The sequence below is a fragment of the Ursus maritimus genome, unplaced genomic scaffold (genome assembly GCF_017311325.1).
Source record: "Ursus maritimus isolate PB19 unplaced genomic scaffold, ASM1731132v1 scaffold_1, whole genome shotgun sequence".
NCBI lineage: Eukaryota > Metazoa > Chordata > Mammalia > Carnivora > Ursidae > Ursus > Ursus maritimus.
Window position 1 is genome coordinate 53007980 of NW_024423343.1, and position 19571 is coordinate 53027550.

General features: G+C 42.3%; 1 protein-coding gene across 5 annotated transcripts in view; it reads left to right on the forward strand.

Annotated features, from left to right (window-relative positions):
* Window positions 1-18295, forward strand: part of TTN (titin) — a 266895-nt gene extending 248600 nt beyond the window's left edge. For all 5 annotated transcript variants that reach the window (XM_040643349.1, XM_040643355.1, XM_040643369.1 and 2 more), the window contains 21 exons: window positions 451-756; window positions 838-1119; window positions 1294-1887; window positions 2007-2294; window positions 2392-2691; window positions 3139-3441; window positions 3995-4297; window positions 4409-4993; window positions 5122-5427; window positions 5543-5842; window positions 6504-7079; window positions 7189-7494; window positions 7849-8442; window positions 8579-12297; window positions 12331-14229; window positions 14350-14506; window positions 15004-15134; window positions 15216-15776; window positions 15883-16036; window positions 16559-16861; window positions 16994-18295. In XM_040643349.1, coding sequence (XP_040499283.1) covers window positions 451-756; window positions 838-1119; window positions 1294-1887; window positions 2007-2294; window positions 2392-2691; window positions 3139-3441; window positions 3995-4297; window positions 4409-4993; window positions 5122-5427; window positions 5543-5842; window positions 6504-7079; window positions 7189-7494; window positions 7849-8442; window positions 8579-12297; window positions 12331-14229; window positions 14350-14506; window positions 15004-15134; window positions 15216-15776; window positions 15883-16036; window positions 16559-16861; window positions 16994-17292 — 12266 coding nt within the window. In that variant the 3' untranslated portion in view covers window positions 17293-18295. The remainder of the gene's footprint in view (window positions 1-450; window positions 757-837; window positions 1120-1293; window positions 1888-2006; window positions 2295-2391; window positions 2692-3138; window positions 3442-3994; window positions 4298-4408; window positions 4994-5121; window positions 5428-5542; window positions 5843-6503; window positions 7080-7188; window positions 7495-7848; window positions 8443-8578; window positions 12298-12330; window positions 14230-14349; window positions 14507-15003; window positions 15135-15215; window positions 15777-15882; window positions 16037-16558; window positions 16862-16993) is intronic.
* The last annotated feature ends 1276 nt before the right edge of the window (window positions 18296-19571 follow it).

Here is a 19571-nt window from a genome sequence, read left to right on the forward strand (position 1 = left end):
ATAATGATATAGCATAAAGTGTTGTCCTATAATATCAGAGGAGCTCAGTTACACAGCTTATCTTGGTGAGTGTGGACAAAGAACAAAAATGCCTTACTCTTCTGGGGGTGGGAGAATCAGAAGAAAGGGAAGGCGACTACATACTTGTGGGTTAAGATGCAGAGATCATAAGGTAACTTGTATTTCTTATAGCCAATAAGGATACATCTTCAATGAATTCTTTTTAAAAAATTTTAATCCTTTACTACACTATAAAAAGACCTTTTACAATATTGAGTTTAATCAATCACAGGGCTTTTTCCCCCCTAAACCTTATTAAAAGACCTTTTGAAATACTGGGGGGTGGGGGGGAGAACAATAATGCCTTTGTGAGTCTTGAAAACCAAAAATATAAACCTCAAAGCTTCCTTATTTGTATAATGTCTGAATCCCCCTTTTTAAATTCCATAGATACCCCTGGACCACCTTCTGCTCCAAGAGTTGTGGATACCACCAAGTTCAGCATTAGTTTGGCATGGACCAAGCCCATGTATGATGGTGGCATTGACATCCTAGGATATGTTCTTGAAATGCAAGAGAAGGATACTGATCACTGGTACCGAGTGCACACCAATGCCACAATAAGAAATAATGAATTCACTGTGCCAGACCTTAAAATGGGCCAGAAATACTCCTTCAGGGTTGCTGCTGTGAATGCGAAGGGTATGAGTGAATACAGCGAGTCAACTGCTGAAATTGAGCCCGTGGAAAGACTAGGTATTTATAATATAAGCTTGTAAGTTAATTATTTTCTCGTCACACCTGTTCATGAATTAAGTTTTGACATTTACTTTCCAGAAATACCAGACCTAGAGCTTGCAGATGATTTAAAGAAGACTGTGACCATCAGAGCTGGGGCCTCATTGCGCCTGATGGTGTCTGTATCTGGAAGACCACCTCCTGTCATCACATGGAGCAAGAAGGGCATTGACCTTGCAAACCGGGCAATTATTGACACCACTGACAGCTACTCTTTACTTATTGTGGACAAAGTTAACCGGTACGATGCTGGAAAATACACCATTGAAGCCGAAAATCAATCTGGCAAGAAATCAGCAACAGTCCTTGTTAAAGTATACGGTAAGTATTTGTCTTAAAATTGACTATGCTGTGAGTATATTTCTTAGAAAAAACACCCCTTGACCTAGGATTGATCACCTCTCTAGAGAGAAACCATGTTCCTGAAAAACACAAAACAAAAAGCTATCCACCAATCAGGCAAATAAGTATGAATCTTACTTTCTATTTTTTTAGATACTCCTGGTCCCTGTCCTTCAGTGAGAGTTAAAGAAGTATCGAGAGATTCTGTGACCATTACATGGGAAGTTCCCACAATTGATGGTGGCGCTCCTGTCAACAATTACATTATTGAGAAACGTGAGGCTGCCATGAGAGCATTCAAAACAGTAACTACCAAATGCAGCAAGACACTGTACCGAATTTCCGGACTTGTAGAAGGAACCATGTACTATTTCAGAGTGTTGCCAGAAAACATTTACGGCATCGGGGAACCCTGTGAAACATCTGATGCGGTTCTGGTCTCAGAAGTACCTCTGGTGCCTACAAAGCTAGAAGTGGTCGATGTCACCAAATCAACTGTCACTCTGGCCTGGGAAAAACCACTCTACGATGGTGGTAGCCGACTCACTGGATATGTTCTTGAGGCCTGCAAAGCTGGCACTGAGAGATGGATGAAGGTCGTCACCTTAAAACCCACCGTCCTAGAGCACACTGTCATTTCCTTAAATGAAGGTGAACAGTACCTGTTTAGAGTAAGGGCGCAAAATGAGAAAGGCGTGTCAGAACCAAGAGAGATCATCACAGCCGTGACTGTACAAGACCTCAGAGGTATGTACCAAATTACCAAAAACATCAATAATAGTGAAGTAAAGAAAACAGTCATAATTCACGGTACTTCGTCAATAGAAATAACGCTTAAGAATTAAGGCCTACTTTCTTTCTCCTAGTGTTGCCAACAATCGATCTTTCTACAATGCCTCAGAAGACCATTCATGTCCCAGCCGGCAGACCAGTGGAGCTCGTGATACCAATCGCTGGTCGCCCACCTCCTGCTGCTTCCTGGTTCTTTGCTGGTTCTAAACTAAGAGAATCAGAGCGTGTCACAGTTGAAACGCATACTAAAGTAGCTAAATTAACCATCCGTGAAACCACTATCAGAGACACTGGAGAATATACACTTGAATTGAAGAATGTAACTGGAACTACTTCAGAGACCATTAAAGTTATCATTCTTGGTAAGGATGTGTGACAAAGACACATGTGCGTTGTTGATGTCACCCAGTGGTGATGTGAAGTGAAAATTAATTTTCTGGATTTCTTTCTCTTTCATAGACAAGCCTGGTCCTCCAACTGGGCCTATTAAGATTGATGAAATTGATGCTACTTCAATTACCATTTCCTGGGAACCACCTGAATTGGATGGTGGCGCTCCATTGAGCGGTTATGTGGTAGAACAGCGTGATGCCCATCGTCCAGGATGGCTGCCAGTGTCTGAATCAGTGACTAGACAGACATTTAAGTTTACCAGACTCACTGAAGGAAATGAGTATGTCTTCCGCGTGGCTGCGACAAACCGCTTCGGCATTGGCTCTTACTTGCAGTCTGAGGTCATAGAATGTCGCAGCAGCATCAGTAAGTCCTTGGACCGTTAAGGCCACCATTCTCCCCACCTGATTCTGAATGTTAGCAGAAGGGAATTTGTTTTTATCATGTCCTAAGGAAAAAGAGGTCCCAAAATTAACCCCAGGGTCTTTCTAAGTTTTCTAAATTTTCCTGGAGGTTTTCAAAATGGTTAATTTTTTTTTTTTTTAATGAAAAAGAGGAAGGAGTAAAGGAGGGAGGGAGACAGGAGAAACTGGCTAGGTTATAGTGAGGAAAAAAAATACAGAATGTGCTTAATAAATGTTTATAAAATTGAAGAAAATGAGTAACCTCAAGAAAAGTACAAAAAAAAATTGGAAAAACTGTCACAAGTCTTACATGCTATTTAAAAAGCTATGACGTACTTACAGAAATGTGTGAGTCTTTATTTCAATTTATTCACATTGCGATAATGTGTTTACCTCTGTCTTACTGCAGGTATTCCTGGACCTCCAGAAACATTACAAATATTTGATGTCTCCCGTGATGGCATGACACTGACTTGGTATCCACCAGAAAACGATGGTGGCTCCCAAGTGACTGGATATATTATAGAGCGCAAAGAAGTGAGAGCAGATCGATGGGTCCGTGTAAATAAAGTACCAGTGACGATGACACGGTACCGTTCCACTGGCCTTATTGAAGGCTTAGAATATGAACACCGTGTCACAGCCATTAATGTGAGAGGGACTGGGAAACCAAGTCGTCCTTCCAAACCCATCGTTGCCATGGATCCAATTGGTAAATACATTGTGTATAGGTCAATTTTTTGAGGTATAATTTAAATGTAGTAAAATTTATCCTTCTGAAATATCTGAGTTTTGAAGAGGTCCTGTTGTATAACCTCCACCACAGTCAAAATATAGAATTCTTCCATCAGCCCAAAAAGTTCACTTGTGGATCCCCTCCCCACTCCAGCCCCTAGCAGCTTTGAGAAAGTAACTTTTCATATTCTCCTCTTGAATCTATTACCCATTCTTTAAAGTGGGACTTACAATACATGCCCTATACCAGTGTTTAATTCTTTGAATAAGCTAATATTTCTGAAAGCACTTTAAAAGCTGATGATAATGTAAGATGGTAATAGTGATCATAAATAAAGCACATTTAAGACAAAGGAAAAAGCTAGAGCTTTAAGTATTTTTAACTGATAAAAATGAATAAAATTTTAACAAAGAACCATATTCTAATGCTAACAGTCCATGTTTACACAATTCATTGCATGTTAGGTGGCACAGCCAAGTTTCAGCTTTGCAGCAACTTTAACAATATCTTGTCTTATTCTTAACCCCAGCGCCTCCAGGAAAGCCACAAAACCCAAGAGTTACTGATACAACAAGGACATCAGTCTCTCTGGCCTGGAGTGTTCCAGAAGATGAAGGAGGATCTAAAGTCACAGGCTACTTGATTGAAATGCAGAAAGTAGATCAACACGAATGGACCAAATGTAACACCACCCCAACCAAGATTCGGGAGTATACCCTAACACATCTACCTCAGGGTGCTGAATACAGATTCCGTGTCCTAGCCTGTAATGCTGGTGGACCTGGGGAGCCCGCTGAGGTACCAGGAACAGTCAAAGTCACGGAAATGCTTGGTAAGACATATGATCACTTACTTTCTGCTATAATTGCCTTAAGATTTATTTCTCACCATCCTCCCCACCGCCCAAAAAATGCTAATTGTGACTGGATCTTCTTTTCCCCAGAATATCCTGATTATGAACTTGATGAAAGATACCAAGAAGGTATCTTTGTAAGACAAGGTGGAGTCATCAGACTTACCATACCAATCAAAGGAAAACCATTCCCAATATGTAAATGGACTAAGGAAGGCCAAGATGTTAGTAAGCGCGCCATGATTGCAACCTCTGAGACACACACTGAGCTTGTAATCAAAGAAGCAGACAGGGATGATTCTGGCACTTACGACCTGGTTCTGGAAAACAAGTGTGGCAAGAAGGCTGTCTACATCAAAGTCAGGGTGATAGGAAACCCCAACCCTCCTGAAGGGCCCCTTGAATATGACGACATACAAGCTCGCTCTGTAAGGGTCAGTTGGAGACCCCCTGCCGATGATGGTGGTGCCGACATCTTAGGCTATATTCTTGAGAGACGAGAAGTGTCTAAAGCCGCCTGGTATACAATTGATTCCAGAGTCCGAGGCACATCTCTGGTGGTAAAAGGCCTCAAAGAGAATGTGGAATACCATTTCCGTGTTTCAGCTGAAAACCAGTTTGGCATAAGCAAACCCTTGAAATCTGAAGAACCAGTCATACCAAAAACACCACTGAGTAAGTATTCTTCCGACCACAACACTGTAAAAATTCTCTCAGTCCTCTTTCATTTTGAAATGAAAGCCATCAGCTTACAAGATATGGGACCATACTCTTAACACATGTTTTCTACTTTATATCCATAGATCCTCCAGAGCCTCCAAGCAATCCTCCAGAAGTACTCGATGTGACCAAGAGTTCTGTCAGCCTGTCTTGGTCCCGGCCCAAAGACGATGGTGGTTCTCGAGTCACAGGCTACTACATTGAACGCAAGGAGACTTCGACTGACAAGTGGGTCAGGCACAACAAGACTCAGATAACCACCACAATGTACACTGTCACCGGGCTTGTTCCTGATGCAGAGTATCAGTTCCGCATCATCGCACAGAATGATGTTGGCCTAAGTGAGACCAGCCCTGCTTCTGAACCAGTTGTTTGCAAAGATCCATTTGGTAAGGAGAGAGTTTCTAAAGGGGTTCAAACTAAAGAGGCAAGCCATCTTTGGTCTTTTTCTTTTACCTCAGCAGTAAAGCTTATTCCCTTTTCAATTGTTTTAAAATATTTCAGATAAGCCAAGCCAACCTGGAGAACTTGAGATTCTTTCAATATCCAAAGATAGTGTCACTTTACAGTGGGAGAAACCTGAATGTGATGGTGGCAAAGAAATCCTTGGATATTGGGTTGAATACAGGCAGTCTGGAGACAGTGCCTGGAAGAAGAGCAACAAGGAGCGCATCAAGGACAGGCAATTCACAATAGGGGGTTTGCTGGAAGCCACTGAATATGAATTCAGGGTTTTTGCTGAGAATGAGACCGGGCTTAGCAGACCTCGAAGAACTGCTATGTCTATAAAGACTAAACTAACATGTAAGTAGCCATTAGTTCTCTGCTTATGACCTATAACCTAAGCAACGTGTTAAGGCTAATTCTTCCTTGATATTAAGTAGATGTACAGAAAACCTTACTGGGCAGCAAGTGTTTGGAAAGAATCACTCACTTTGGCATATACGCACACAGGGAATAGCTGCTGTGTTCTACAGGAAGTCATTCCAAGCCCGTAACCTCAGATGTTAGATGCAGTGACCTGAGCACAATCTTAGAGCAATTTGTCCTTCAAATGCAGTAGTTTGTGTTGGTTTTTTTTTTTTTTATGCTTCCTAATAAGACCAGAAGGGTCAACAAATGTATCGCATTTCAGTAAACCTAAGAAGTAAGGCAAAGATTCTCTCTATAGATTTATAGAGAGAATTCATATTTACTTAAACCCCTATCATTGTTGACGTCTCCCAATGATAAGGAGAAAAGTCACTCTACCTAATAATGTGATGATGTGTTCACTGAATCCCTATTTTCCATAGGACCCCAGGAAAAGCGCTATGAAATTTTTAAGAACTAGACTCATGTGTAAATCATGGCATCTAATAGAGTGTTAGTCAAAAGGATAAATTCATTCCTGATATACAGGGACAGAGGATTACAGATTCAGTGGTAATAACAATGCATTAATACTATCTTTCCTATCCTTCAGCTGGAGAGGCTCCAGGAGTGCGCAAAGAAATGAAGGATGTTACCACCAAGTTGGGCGAAGCTGCTCAACTCTCATGCCAGATTGTTGGAAGGCCTCTTCCTGACATTAAATGGTACCGATTTGGTAAGGAGCTGGTACAAAGCCGGAAGTACAAAATGTCTTCAGACGGACGCACACATACGCTAACAGTAATGACAGAGGAACAAGAAGATGAAGGCGTTTATACCTGCATAGCTACTAATGAGGTTGGAGAAGTAGAAACCAGTAGTAAGCTTCTCCTGCAAGCAACACCACAGTTCCATCCCGGTTACCCACTGAAAGAGAAATATTATGGTGCTGTGGGTTCGACACTTCGACTTCATGTTATGTACATTGGTCGTCCGGTACCTTCCATCACTTGGTTCTATGGCCAGAAACTTTTGCAAAACTCAGAAAACATTACTATTGAAAACACCGAGCACTATACTCATCTTGTCATGAAGAATGTCCAACGTAAGACTCACGCTGGGAAATACAAAGTCCAGCTCAGCAATGTTCTTGGAACAGTTGATGCCATCCTTGATGTGGACATACAAGGTATTTTATTTTAGTTTTTAGTGTTTTTTTTTTTTTAATTTTTCAAGAAAAAAGAGGTCTCAGGTGACATATTATAAAAAACCACTATGATTGTATTTTCTCCCAACAGATAAACCAGACAAACCTACAGGACCAATTGTGATAGAAGCTCTGTTGAAGAACTCTGCAGTGATCAGCTGGAAACCACCCGCAGATGATGGAGGCTCCTGGATCACCAACTATGTGGTGGAGAAATGTGAGGCCAAGGAAGGGGCTGAATGGCAATTGGTGTCTTCAGCCATCTCGGTGACAACCTGCAGAATTGTAAACCTCACAGAAAATGCTGGCTATTACTTCAGGGTTTCAGCCCAGAACACTTTTGGCATCAGTGAGCCTCTAGAGGTTGCCTCAGTTGTGATCATTAAGAGTCCTTTTGGTGAGTACAACCTCTACAAATCTTCCTACGGCAAAATTCCATGCTTACATAAAACTCTTATTAACAGAAATAACCTTTGAAAGGAAATAGCCAAGATTCAGATAAAGTAAAAGTGCCTTTTATCTCAGTTAAATTGAACTTCTGCACATCTACAAGGGCAAATACAAACCCTACTTCTTCTTTAAAAAAGAGCTTTGTGTTTTGTAAGTTTCTTAGCATCAAGTGACCCATTTCATTTTTCTGGAATAGCTATTCTTAGACCTTTGGGTTCATAAGATTTTCTTTTTAAAAACTAAGCTTTTAATAAAGCTGCTTGTTTCACCTTGTGACTCAAATCTTTCTTCTTTGTAACAGAAAAGCCAGGTGCTCCTGGCAAACCAACTATCACTGCTCTCACAAAAGATTCTTGTGTTGTGGCTTGGAAGCCACCTGCCAGTGATGGAGGTGCAAAGATTAGAAATTACTACCTTGAGAAACGTGAGAAGAAGCAGAATAAATGGATTGCTGTGACAACAGAAGAAATTCGAGAAACTGTCTTTTCAGTGCAAAACCTTATTGAAGGTCTTGAATATGAGTTCCGTGTGAAATGTGAAAATCTAGGTGGGGAAAGTGAATGGAGTGAAATATCAGAACCTGCCACTCCCAAATCTGATGTCCCAATTCAGGCACCACACTTTAAAGAGGAACTGAGAAATCTAAATGTCAGATATCAGAGCAACGCTACTTTGGTCTGCAAAGTAACTGGTCATCCAAAACCTATTGTGAAATGGTACAGACAAGGCAAAGAAATCATTGCAGATGGACTGAAGTACAGGATTCAAGAGTTCAAGGGTGGCTACCACCAGCTCATCATTGCAAGTGTCACAGACGATGATGCCACAGTTTACCAAGTCAGAGCTACCAACCAAGGGGGATCTGTGTCTGGCACTGCCTCCTTGGAAGTAGAAGGTAAATTCCTCAAATCTATAAAAATCAGTTTAGTGCTAGATGACACATTGCTAATTGGTGGGGGGGGGGGGTTGCTGCACTTAAATAGTGTTGGGTGTTGCTAAATTACATTCTTTCTTCTTTTATTCTGCTACAGTTCCAGCTAAGATACACTTGCCTAAAACTCTTGAAGGCATGGGAGCAGTTCATGCTCTCCGAGGTGAGGTGGTCAGCATTAAGATCCCTTTCAGTGGCAAACCAGATCCTGTGATCACCTGGCAGAAAGGACAAGATCTCATCGACAATAATGGCCACTACCAAGTTATTGTCACAAGATCTTTCACATCACTTGTTTTCCCCAATGGAGTAGAGAGAAAAGATGCTGGTTTCTATGTGGTCTGTGCTAAAAACAGATTTGGAATTGATCAGAAGACCGTCGAACTGGATGTGGCGGATGTTCCCGACCCACCCAGAGGAGTCAAAGTTAGTGACGTCTCACGAGATTCTGTCAACTTAACATGGACTGAGCCAGCTTCTGATGGTGGCAGCAAAATCACCAACTACATTGTTGAAAAATGTGCAACTACTGCAGAAAGATGGCTCCGTGTAGGACAGGCCCGAGAAACACGTTATACCGTGGTCAACTTATTTGGAAAAACAAGCTACCAGTTCCGTGTAATAGCTGAAAATAAATTTGGCCTGAGCAAGCCTTCTGAGCCTTCAGAACCAACCATAACCAAAGAAGACAAGACCAGAGCCATGAATTATGATGAAGAGGTAGACGAAACAAGGGAAGTTTCCATGACTAAAGCATCTCACTCTTCAACTAAGGAACTGTATGAGAAATATATGATTGCTGAAGATCTTGGGCGTGGTCAGTTCGGAATTGTCCACCGTTGTGTTGAAACATCCTCAAAGAAGACTTACATGGCCAAATTTGTTAAAGTTAAGGGAACTGATCAGGTTTTGGTAAAGAAGGAGATTTCCATTCTAAACATTGCCAGGCATAGAAATATCTTATACCTCCATGAATCATTTGAGAGCATGGAAGAATTAGTTATGATCTTTGAGTTCATATCAGGACTTGACATATTTGAACGCATTAACACAAGTGCTTTTGAACTTAATGAAAGAGAAATTGTAAGTTATGTTCGCCAGGTCTGCGAAGCACTAGAGTTCTTACATAGTCATAATATCGGACACTTCGACATTAGACCAGAAAATATCATTTACCAAACAAGAAGGAGCTCCACCATTAAAATCATAGAATTTGGTCAAGCCCGTCAGCTGAAGCCAGGGGACAACTTCAGGCTTCTGTTCACTGCCCCCGAATACTATGCACCTGAAGTCCACCAGCATGACGTTGTCAGTACCGCCACAGACATGTGGTCACTTGGAACACTGGTGTATGTGCTGTTAAGTGGTACCAATCCATTCATGGCTGAAACTAACCAACAGATGATTGAGAACATCATGAATGCTGAATATACTTTCGACGAAGAAGCATTCAAAGAGATTAGCCTTGAGGCCATGGATTTTGTTGACCGGCTGTTAGTGAAAGAGAAAAAATCTCGCATGACAGCATCCGAGGCACTCCGGCATCCATGGCTGAAGCAGAAGATAGAAAGAGTCAGTACTAAAGTTATCAGAACATTAAAACACCGGCGTTACTACCACACTCTGATCAAGAAAGACCTCAACATGGTTGTGTCGGCAGCCCGAATCTCTTGTGGTGGTGCAATTCGATCTCAGAAGGGAGTGAGTGTTGCTAAAGTTAAAGTAGCATCCATTGAAATTGGCCCGGTTTCTGGACAGATAATGCATGCAGTTGGTGAAGAAGGAGGATATGCCAAATATGTATGCAAAATTGAAAATTATGATCAGTCTACCCAAGTGACCTGGTACTTTGGAGTCAGACAGCTGGAGAACAGTGAGAAATATGAAATCACCTATGAAGATGGAGTAGCCACCATGTACATCAAAGACATTACCAAATTTGACGACGGCACCTACAGATGCAAAGTAGTCAATGACTACGGTGAAGATAGTTCTTATGCAGAACTATTTGTTAAAGGTGTGAGAGAAACTTACGACTATTACTGCCGTAGAACCATGAAGAAAATTAAGCGCAGAACTGACACAATGAGACTCCTGGAAAGGCCACCAGAATTTACCTTGCCTCTCTATAACAAGACAGCTTATGTGGGTGAAAATGTCCGATTTGGAGTAACTATAACTGTCCACCCAGAGCCTCGTGTAACATGGTATAAATCAGGTCAGAAAATCAAACCAGGTGATGATGATGCGAAGTACACATTCGAATCTGACAAGGGTCTTTACCAGTTAACAATCAGCAGTGTAACTATAGATGATGATGCTGAATATACGGTTGTGGCAAGGAACAAATATGGTGAGGACAGCTGCAGGGCGAAACTGACAGTAACCCCACACCCACCGCCAACAGATACAACCTTAAGACCCATGTTCAAACGGCTGCTGGCAAACGCAGAATGCCAAGAAGGCCAAAGCGTCTGCTTTGAGATCAGAGTGTCTGGCATCCCCCCACCAAAATTAAAATGGGAGAAAGATGGCCAGCCACTGTCCCTTGGGCCTAACATTGAAATTATCCACGAAGGCCTGGATTATTATGCCTTGCACATCAGGGACACTTTGCCTGAAGACACAGGTTATTATAGGGTCACAGCCACGAACACAGCTGGATCCACCAGCTGCCAGGCTCACCTCCAAGTGGAACGCTTAAGGTACGTCAAGCAAGAATTTAAGACTAAGGAGGAGCGTGAACGACACGTCCAAAAGCAAATTGACAAGACACTAAGAATGGCTGAAATTCTTTCTGGAACTGAAACGGTGCCACTGACACAGGTAGCCCAAGAGGCTCTGAGAGAAGCTGCCATTCTCTACAAACCGGCTGTAAGCACCAAGACTGTAAAAGGGGAATTCCGACTTGAGACGGAAGAAAAGAAGGAAGAGAGAAAACTCCGTATGCCTTATGAGGTACCGGAACCACGCAAGTACAAACAGACTACCATAGAAGAAGACCAACGCATTAAGCAATTTGTGCCTATGTCCGACATGAAATGGTACAAAAAGATACGTGATCAATTTGAAATGCCTGGGAAAATTGACAGAGTTGTACAGAAAAGACCCAAGCGCATTCGCCTTTCAAGATGGGAACAGTTCTATGTGATGCCTCTTCCACGCATTACAGATCAATACAGACCTAAATGGCGTATTCCCAAACTCTCCCAAGATGATCTTGAAATGGTGAGACCAGCCCGCCGCCGCACACCTTCTCCTGATTATGACTTTTATTACAGACCAAGAAGACGTTCTCTTGGCGACATGTCAGACGAAGAATTACTCCTTCCCATTGATGACTACTTGGCAATGAAAAGAACAGAGGAAGAGAGGCTGCGTCTTGAAGAAGAGCTTGAGCTGGGTTTCTCAGCTTCACCGCCAAGCCGAAGCCCTCCACGTTTTGAGCTTTCTAGTCTGCGTTACTCTTCACCACAAGCTCACGTCAAGGTGGAGGAAACAAGAAAAGACTTCAGATATTCAACCTATCACATCCCCACCAGGGCTGAGACTAGCACGAGCTATGCGGAACTGCGGGAACGGCACGCCCGGGCCTCCTACAGGCAGCCGAAACAACGGCAGAGGATCATGGCTGAGAAAGAGGAGGAAGAGTTGCTTCGCCCAGTTACTACCACTCAGCGACTCTCAGAATACAGAAGCGAGCTTGACCACATGTCAAAGGAGGAAAAGTCCAGAAAGAAATCAGGGCGACAGAGAGAAGTGACAGAAATAACAGAAATTGAGGAAGAATATGAAATCTCAAAACACGCTCAAAGGGAGGCCTCCTCAAAACATGCTCAAAGGGAGTCCGAGTCCTCCTCCTCAGTGTCCAGGCTACTGCGGCGGCGACGTTCCCTGTCTCCAACCTATATCGAATTAATGAGGCCTGTGTCCGAGCTAATCCGGCCACGTCGGCCGCCAGAGGAGGAATATGAAGATGACACAGAAAGAAGGTCCCCTACTCCAGAGAGAACTCGCCCACGTTCCCCCAGCCCTGTGTCTAGTGAGAGATCACTCTCAAGATTTGAGAGGTCTGCAAGATTTGATATCTTTTCCAGGTATGAGTCCATGAAAGCTGCTTTAAAGACTCAGAAGACATCAGAAAGGATGTATGAAGTTTTGAGTCAGCAGCCTTTTACGCTGGACCATGCCCCTCGAATCACACTGAGAATGCGCTCCCACAGGGCACCATGTGGCCAAAATACGCGTTTTATCTTAAATGTTCAGTCTAAGCCAACCGCTGAGGTTAAATGGTACCACAATGGCGTCGAACTCCAGGAAAGCAGTAAGATTCGTTACACCAACATGAGCGGGGTATTGACCCTAGAAATTCTGGACTGCCAAGCTGAGGACAGCGGAACATACCGTGCCGTGTGCACCAACTACAAAGGTGAGGCCTCGGACTACGCGACCTTGGATGTCACAGGCGGGGATTACACTACCTACGCTTCCCGGCGCAGAGACGAACAAGTGCCTCCGTCAGTTTTCCCTGAGCTGACAAGAACAGAGGAATACGCAGTTTCGTCGTTTAAGAAAACTTCTGAGATGGAAGCTTCTTCTTCCGTCAGGGAAATGAAGTCACAGATGACAGAGACAAGGGAAAGTCTCTCGGCCTATGAACACCACGCATCTGCAGAAAAGAGAAGTGCTGCCGTAGAACAGAAGTCACTGGAAGAAAAATCCACACACAGAAGGATCAAGACGACTTTGGTGGGAGCAAGAATTCTGACGAAGCCAAGGTCCATAACTGTGTATGAAGGCGAGTCCGCGAGGTTTTCTTGCGACACAGACGGTGAGCCGGTACCCACTGTAACCTGGCTGCGTGGACGCCAAGCGATAAGCTCTTCTGCCCGCCACCAAGTGACCACCACAAAGTACAAATCAACCTTTGAGATCTCTTCGGTGCAGGCTTCCGATGAGGGCAACTACAGCGTGGTGGTAGAAAACAGCGAAGGCAGGCAAGAAGCTCAGTTCACTCTGACTGTTCAGAAGGCCAGGGTTACTGAAAAGGCTGTGACGTCACCACCAAGCGTCAAATCCCCAGAGCCTCGAGTGAAATCTCCAGAAGCCGTTAAGTCTCCAAAACGAGTGAAGTCCCCGGAACCAGTCACTACTCACCCAAAAGCCGTATCACCCACAGAGACAAAACCCACACCAACAGAGAAAGTTCAGCAGCTACCAGTGTCTGTCCCACCCAAGATAACTCAGTCCCTGAAAGCAGAAGCATCTAAAGATATTGTGAAGCTGACCTGCGCAGTTGAAAGTAGTGTATTAAGGGCAAAAGAGGTCACCTGGTATAAAGATGGCAAGAAACTGAAGGAAAATGGGCATTTCCAGTTTCATTTTTCAGCAGATGGTACCTATGAGCTCAAAATCCATAACCTCACGGAATCCGATAATGGAGAATACATTTGTGAGATATCTAGCGAAGGTGGAACTTCTAAAACGAACTTACACTTTATGGGACAAGCCTTTAAGAGTATCCATGAGCAGGTGTCAAGGATACCAGAAACTAAGAAGGCAGCTCAGAAAACCGTGGAGTCAACAGAAACCAAGAAGACTGAACCAAAAGCTCCAGAGCCAATTTCCTCAAAACCAATAATCGTCACTGGGCTGCAGGATACAACTGTTTCTTCAGACAGCGTCGCTAAGTTTGCGGTGAAAGCCACTGGAGAACCCCGGCCGACCGTCATCTGGACAAAGGATGGAAAGGTAACCAGTTCTTAAATGTCTCTCAATTCTAAAAGTCTAACCCCTTCCTTCCTCTCGGTCTCCCAAAAAATGTTTAAACTTAACTTACTTTTTAAAACTCAAATCACTTGCATTCTATAGGCTGTTACACAAGGAAGTAAATACAAACTCTCTGAAGACAAAGGAGCTTACTTCTTAGAAGTTCGTAAGACTGATACTTCTGACAGTGGGCTTTATACCTGCACAGTAACAAACTCAGCTGGATCTGTGTCCTCTAGCTGCAAATTAACTATAAAAGGTAGGTTGGCTTTCATTCTTCCCAACAGTTTTTAGAAAATGATATTAACGAAAGTTTTCTAAACATTCTCCCTTAAACACACATACCACGGACACACACACACAAAGTATTAAACTGTTTTACAAATTCCAGAATACCGTTTGAACACAAAGGTAGAAATACACATCTTTAAAGAAAGCATAATAATTCAATTTTTAATCAAAATTTCCTAAATCCACACCTATCCTAAATATTTGACTATTCTTTTCAAGACTTTTTTTTTCAAGTCGTAAGAATCATCTTCAATTTAGTTTAAAGAATCATTATACTGATCTCAAAGTCATGCATGACAACTTTCCAAGACTAGGACTGAGAAAGAATTAAATATTACCTATACTGCATACAAGAGGCAACATTTCTTTCTTTGTGTCTTATTTATTCGCTTGGAGAATCTAAAAAAGAGTAAAGGGTGGGGCCTCTTTCCAATTAAGTTTGCCTTACAGAGGTTTCTTTTTCAGCTGTAAAAGATACTGAGGCACAGCAAGTATCTACACAAAAGACCTCTGAAATTACGTCACAAAAGAAGGCGGCTGTCCAAGAGGAAATTTCCCAAAAAGCCCTAATTTCTGAAGAAATGAAACTAGCAGAGGTAAAATCTCAAGAGAAGGCGGTTGTCCAAGAGGAAATTTCCCAGAAAGCTCTAATTTCTGAAGAAATGAAAAAATCAGAGATGAAATCTCAAGAACAGTTAGCCCTCAAGGAGGAAGCCTCGAAGGTTCGGATTTCTGAAAAAGTCAAGAAATCAGAAGCAACCTCTCTGGAAAAATCCATTGTCCATGAGGAAATCACTAAAACATCACAGGCATCGGAAGAAATCAGAACGCATGCAGAGATTAAAGCATTTTCTACTCAGATGAGCATAACTGATGGTCAGAAAGTGACCTTAAAAGCCAACATTGCTGGTGCCACTGATGTGAAATGGGTACTGAATGGCGTAGAGCTCGCTAACTCTGAGGAGTACAGATACGGTGTCTCGGGCAGCGATCAGACCCTGACCATCAAGCAGGCCAGTCACAAAGACGAAGGGATCCTCACCTGCATAGGCAAAACCAGCCAAGGGATCATTAAATGTCAGTATGATCTGATGCTGAGCAAAGAACTCTCAGATGCTCCAGCCTTCATCTCCCAGCCCAGATCTCAAAATATTAACGAGGGACAAAATGTTGTCTTTTCTTGTGAAATCAGCGGTGAGCCATCCCCGGAAATCGAATGGTTTAAAAACAACTTGCCGGTAAGTTTAATTATGAATAGATCATCGAAGAAAATTTAAAATGCCACATCTATTCCTGAAGAGCTCAAAGAAACACTTCTTGTTTACCTCCCCCCTTACATTTTAGATTTCTGTTTCTTCAAATATCAGTGTAAGTCGCTCCAGAAATGTATATTCTCTTGAAATCCGAAATGCATCAGTAAGCGACAGTGGAAAGTACACAGTTAAGGCCAAAAATTTCCGTGGCCAGTGTTCAGCTACTGCTTCCTTAACGGTCCTTCGTAAGTATCCCTTTCCCATTTTTCTCACTTGCTTAAGGCCTTTATCTATTTTTCCCCCTTTGTCTTCTGAGCAGAGCCAACTCTGAGGAGCCTCATTAAATCCCATGTGTAAGAGGCACAGGCCTCCCGTGTGAATTCATCCTTATGGTCAAATTTTCTCTGCAGCTAAACAGATATGTGGATAAATTAACTTTCAAAGTCAAGCCACCAAGTGCCCTATTAGCTTTATTTTCAGAATGCACAGTATTTCTGTGATTTTCTATATGACTAATCATTTTTCTCCTAGTTATTCTAGCACCTGCATGTAATATTGTAATTATAGAAATCTAAAGATTCGTTTCTTGGAGACATTGAGCTAGCTCTTGACAAATGTATGTATTCGCTTATGCTTTCACAGCACACTGTTTGGGTTATGTTTGTGTGTGTGTGTGTGTAAGTTTTCCATTTCTGCAAGTCAATGTCAGATGTCACCAATTAACCAGATGTCATTGATGTTCACTGTGTATCTGCTATGCTCCACAGCTCTAGTTGAAGAACCTCCCAGAGAGGTAGTATTGAGGACAAGTGGTGACACAAGCTTGCAAGGAAGCTTCTCGTCTCAGTCAGTCCAAATGTCTGCCTCCAAGCAGGAGGCGTCCTTCAGCAGTTTCAGCAGCAGCAGTGCTAGCAGCATGACTGAAATGAAATTTGCAAGCATGTCTGCCCAAAGCATGTCCTCCATGCAAGAGTCCTTTGTAGAAATGAGTTCCAGCAGTTTTATGGGAAAATCTAGTATGACACAACTGGAAAGCTCAACTAGTAGAATGCTTAAAGCAGGCGTAAGAGGTGAGCAATAAAAATTACTGGTAGAGGTAGATAAGCCTAGTAGCACGGTATAGTCTTTAGTTCATATAATTTAGTAGAAAGCAAATCATGTTTTCAATGATCCTAAAACATTTTTGTTGTTGTTCCATAAAGGAATTCCACCTAAAATTGAAGCGCTTCCCTCTGACATCAGCATTGATGAGGGCAAAGTTTTAACAGTAGCCTGTGCTTTTACGGGTGAGCCTACCCCGGAAATAATATGGTCCCGTGGCGGAAGAAAAATTCAAAACCAAGAACAACACGGGCGATTCCACATTGAAAACACAGATGACCTGACAACTCTCATCATCATGGACGTACAGAAACAAGATGGTGGACTTTATACCCTGAGCTTAGGGAATGAATTTGGATCTGACTCTGCCACTGTGAATATAAATATTCGATCCATGTAAGAGGGCCTGTGCTCCTCATATTCATACTCATTCTTAACCTTTCACAAATGATTCACATGGACTATTCTTTCTGATCTGTAAATATTCAAAAGAAAAAGTAGTTTTGTATCAACCTAAATGAGTCAAAGTTCAAAATTAGACATTTCAATCTTTCATAATTTTTGACCTAAGAATATTATACATTTTCTAGTGACATGTACATACTGTACATAGCCGGATTAACGGTTATAAAGTTTTGTACCATTTATTTTATGACATTTTACAATGTAACTTTTGAAACTAACTGTTGGTAGGAGAAAGTTTCTTATGGAACGAATACCCTGCTCAACACTTAATCAATCTTTGTGCCTCAACATAATGTTGATGTCTAAGTATGCCTCAATGGGTTGAGAAATTCCCCACTGAAGAAGTCCTATCCACCTAAAAGATGATGCCATGCACGTAACCGGACATGTGCACCAATACCTATTGAATCAGAAATGTAAGGCATTGGTGATGTTTGCATTTACCCTCCTGTAAGCAACACTTTAACGTCTTACATTTTCTCTGATGATGTCACACTCTAAATTATCATGACTTAAATACTACCAGAGCAGAGTGTAACGGCCAACACTCTGTTCGCTCCTCTACACTGTTTCTGACCATAGAGAGTGCGGGGATAGCTTGGAAAAGTAACATCGCCTGGCCATCCCTCCATTTCACCAAGCTATTCAAGTATTCCTATGCCAGGGCAGTGTCAACTCTTGGAGGTTCTGGGGTGCAGCCAACGCCTTCGTGTGGTAGCTCTAAATTTAAATTTAAACCTGAGAAACTGGGGCAACTAAGCAATGAGCCACAGCAAAACAAAACAACAACAACAAAATAAGGCTGTCGTTAAATTATAAACAACTACACCATCACTAACTGCCCAAAATGTCAATTTGATGTAGTTCCTTTCATGCAGGTATAAATTCAATTGTTAGTTACAATTGTTGGACCTCCTTGAGAAATAGTAACAACAAAATAAAGCAAGCTATCTGCACCTCAAAATGTGTGGTTGGTTTTTTTGTGAAATTCTAGGGTTGGGGAGTATGACTTCACAAATCACAGAAATGACCACAGATAAGATAGAGTAAATCGAATTCAAAATGGCCCATGTCAATAGGTTCTCTAAAGCAAATATTTGAATTATTGTGTTAACTATAGTCAACAATTTTTAAAGCACAGATTTGATTCTCATGGATAAATTTATTCTCAAAACTTAACAAAAATCCCCCAAAATAACAGCTTAAATCTTTTTAGATTATCAAGAAAAATATTTTTATGGGGACCAATTCAACTAAATCCATCAAAAATACTGAACATCTACAATTCACAATATTTTGTGTTAGACACCCTTGGAAACAACACAGATGAGTAAGATAACGTAGACCCTATCCCTGAAGAATGTAGTGAAGAGACAAGGACAGTCAGTGGCCGCAGGCTGTGAGTTTGAGGGGCCGAGGGAGGGGAGGGAAATAACCTCCCAAAGAGGAACACCTGTTGGCCAGAGCAGTCTCTGCAGACCAGAGCAGCTAAAGAGCCACCACTCAAGAAACCTGGTCTGGTACACTTACCCTGGGGGCCTGGGCGGTACCAACAGCATCTGCAACATCACGTAACCATTTTAAATGCCTATTCTTACCTTAAAATGAGAGGCAGAACTTGCTGGGTGATTCCTGGGGAGGATGCTCAGCTCCAACGTGCCAATATTCTCACATGTCCCATCCGTGGCTGAGATACAGTCCATACTCATGAGAACTCTAAAGTCGAAAGCATTTCACACTTCTGTAGTTGCAGCTCCCAGGCCTTGAGAGCCAGGCTGGGCCTGGGAGAGAGTGTGAGTGCAACGGCCTATCCAGCCAGGGGCAGCCATGCCAGAGGCAAGGTCTGACCTCTATTTATACCTTAGCAGAAGCCCGTGGCCTAGGCAGGCAGCGTGGGGCGGCCACGTGAACGAGTTACCTGCGTTCAATAGTAGCTCATTATATAGATGACGCAGGTGGGGGGGGAAAAGGGACGTAAATCGCAAACAGCTGGTAAAGTAACAAATTCAATTGACAGCCTCTATGGAGACTGATTCAAGAACAATGATTTATGCTTGTGCTCCAAAAAGAGAAATTTGTATTTGTTTACTCTGCCCCAAATATACCTTTGAAAAATTCAGAGAAAGTCCAGTTTCCCTGTAATAGGAGAAAACAGTGTCTGCTAGATAAATAGAAGAATTTTTAAAAATAGTTTGGCCCATCAATTTTTAGTCT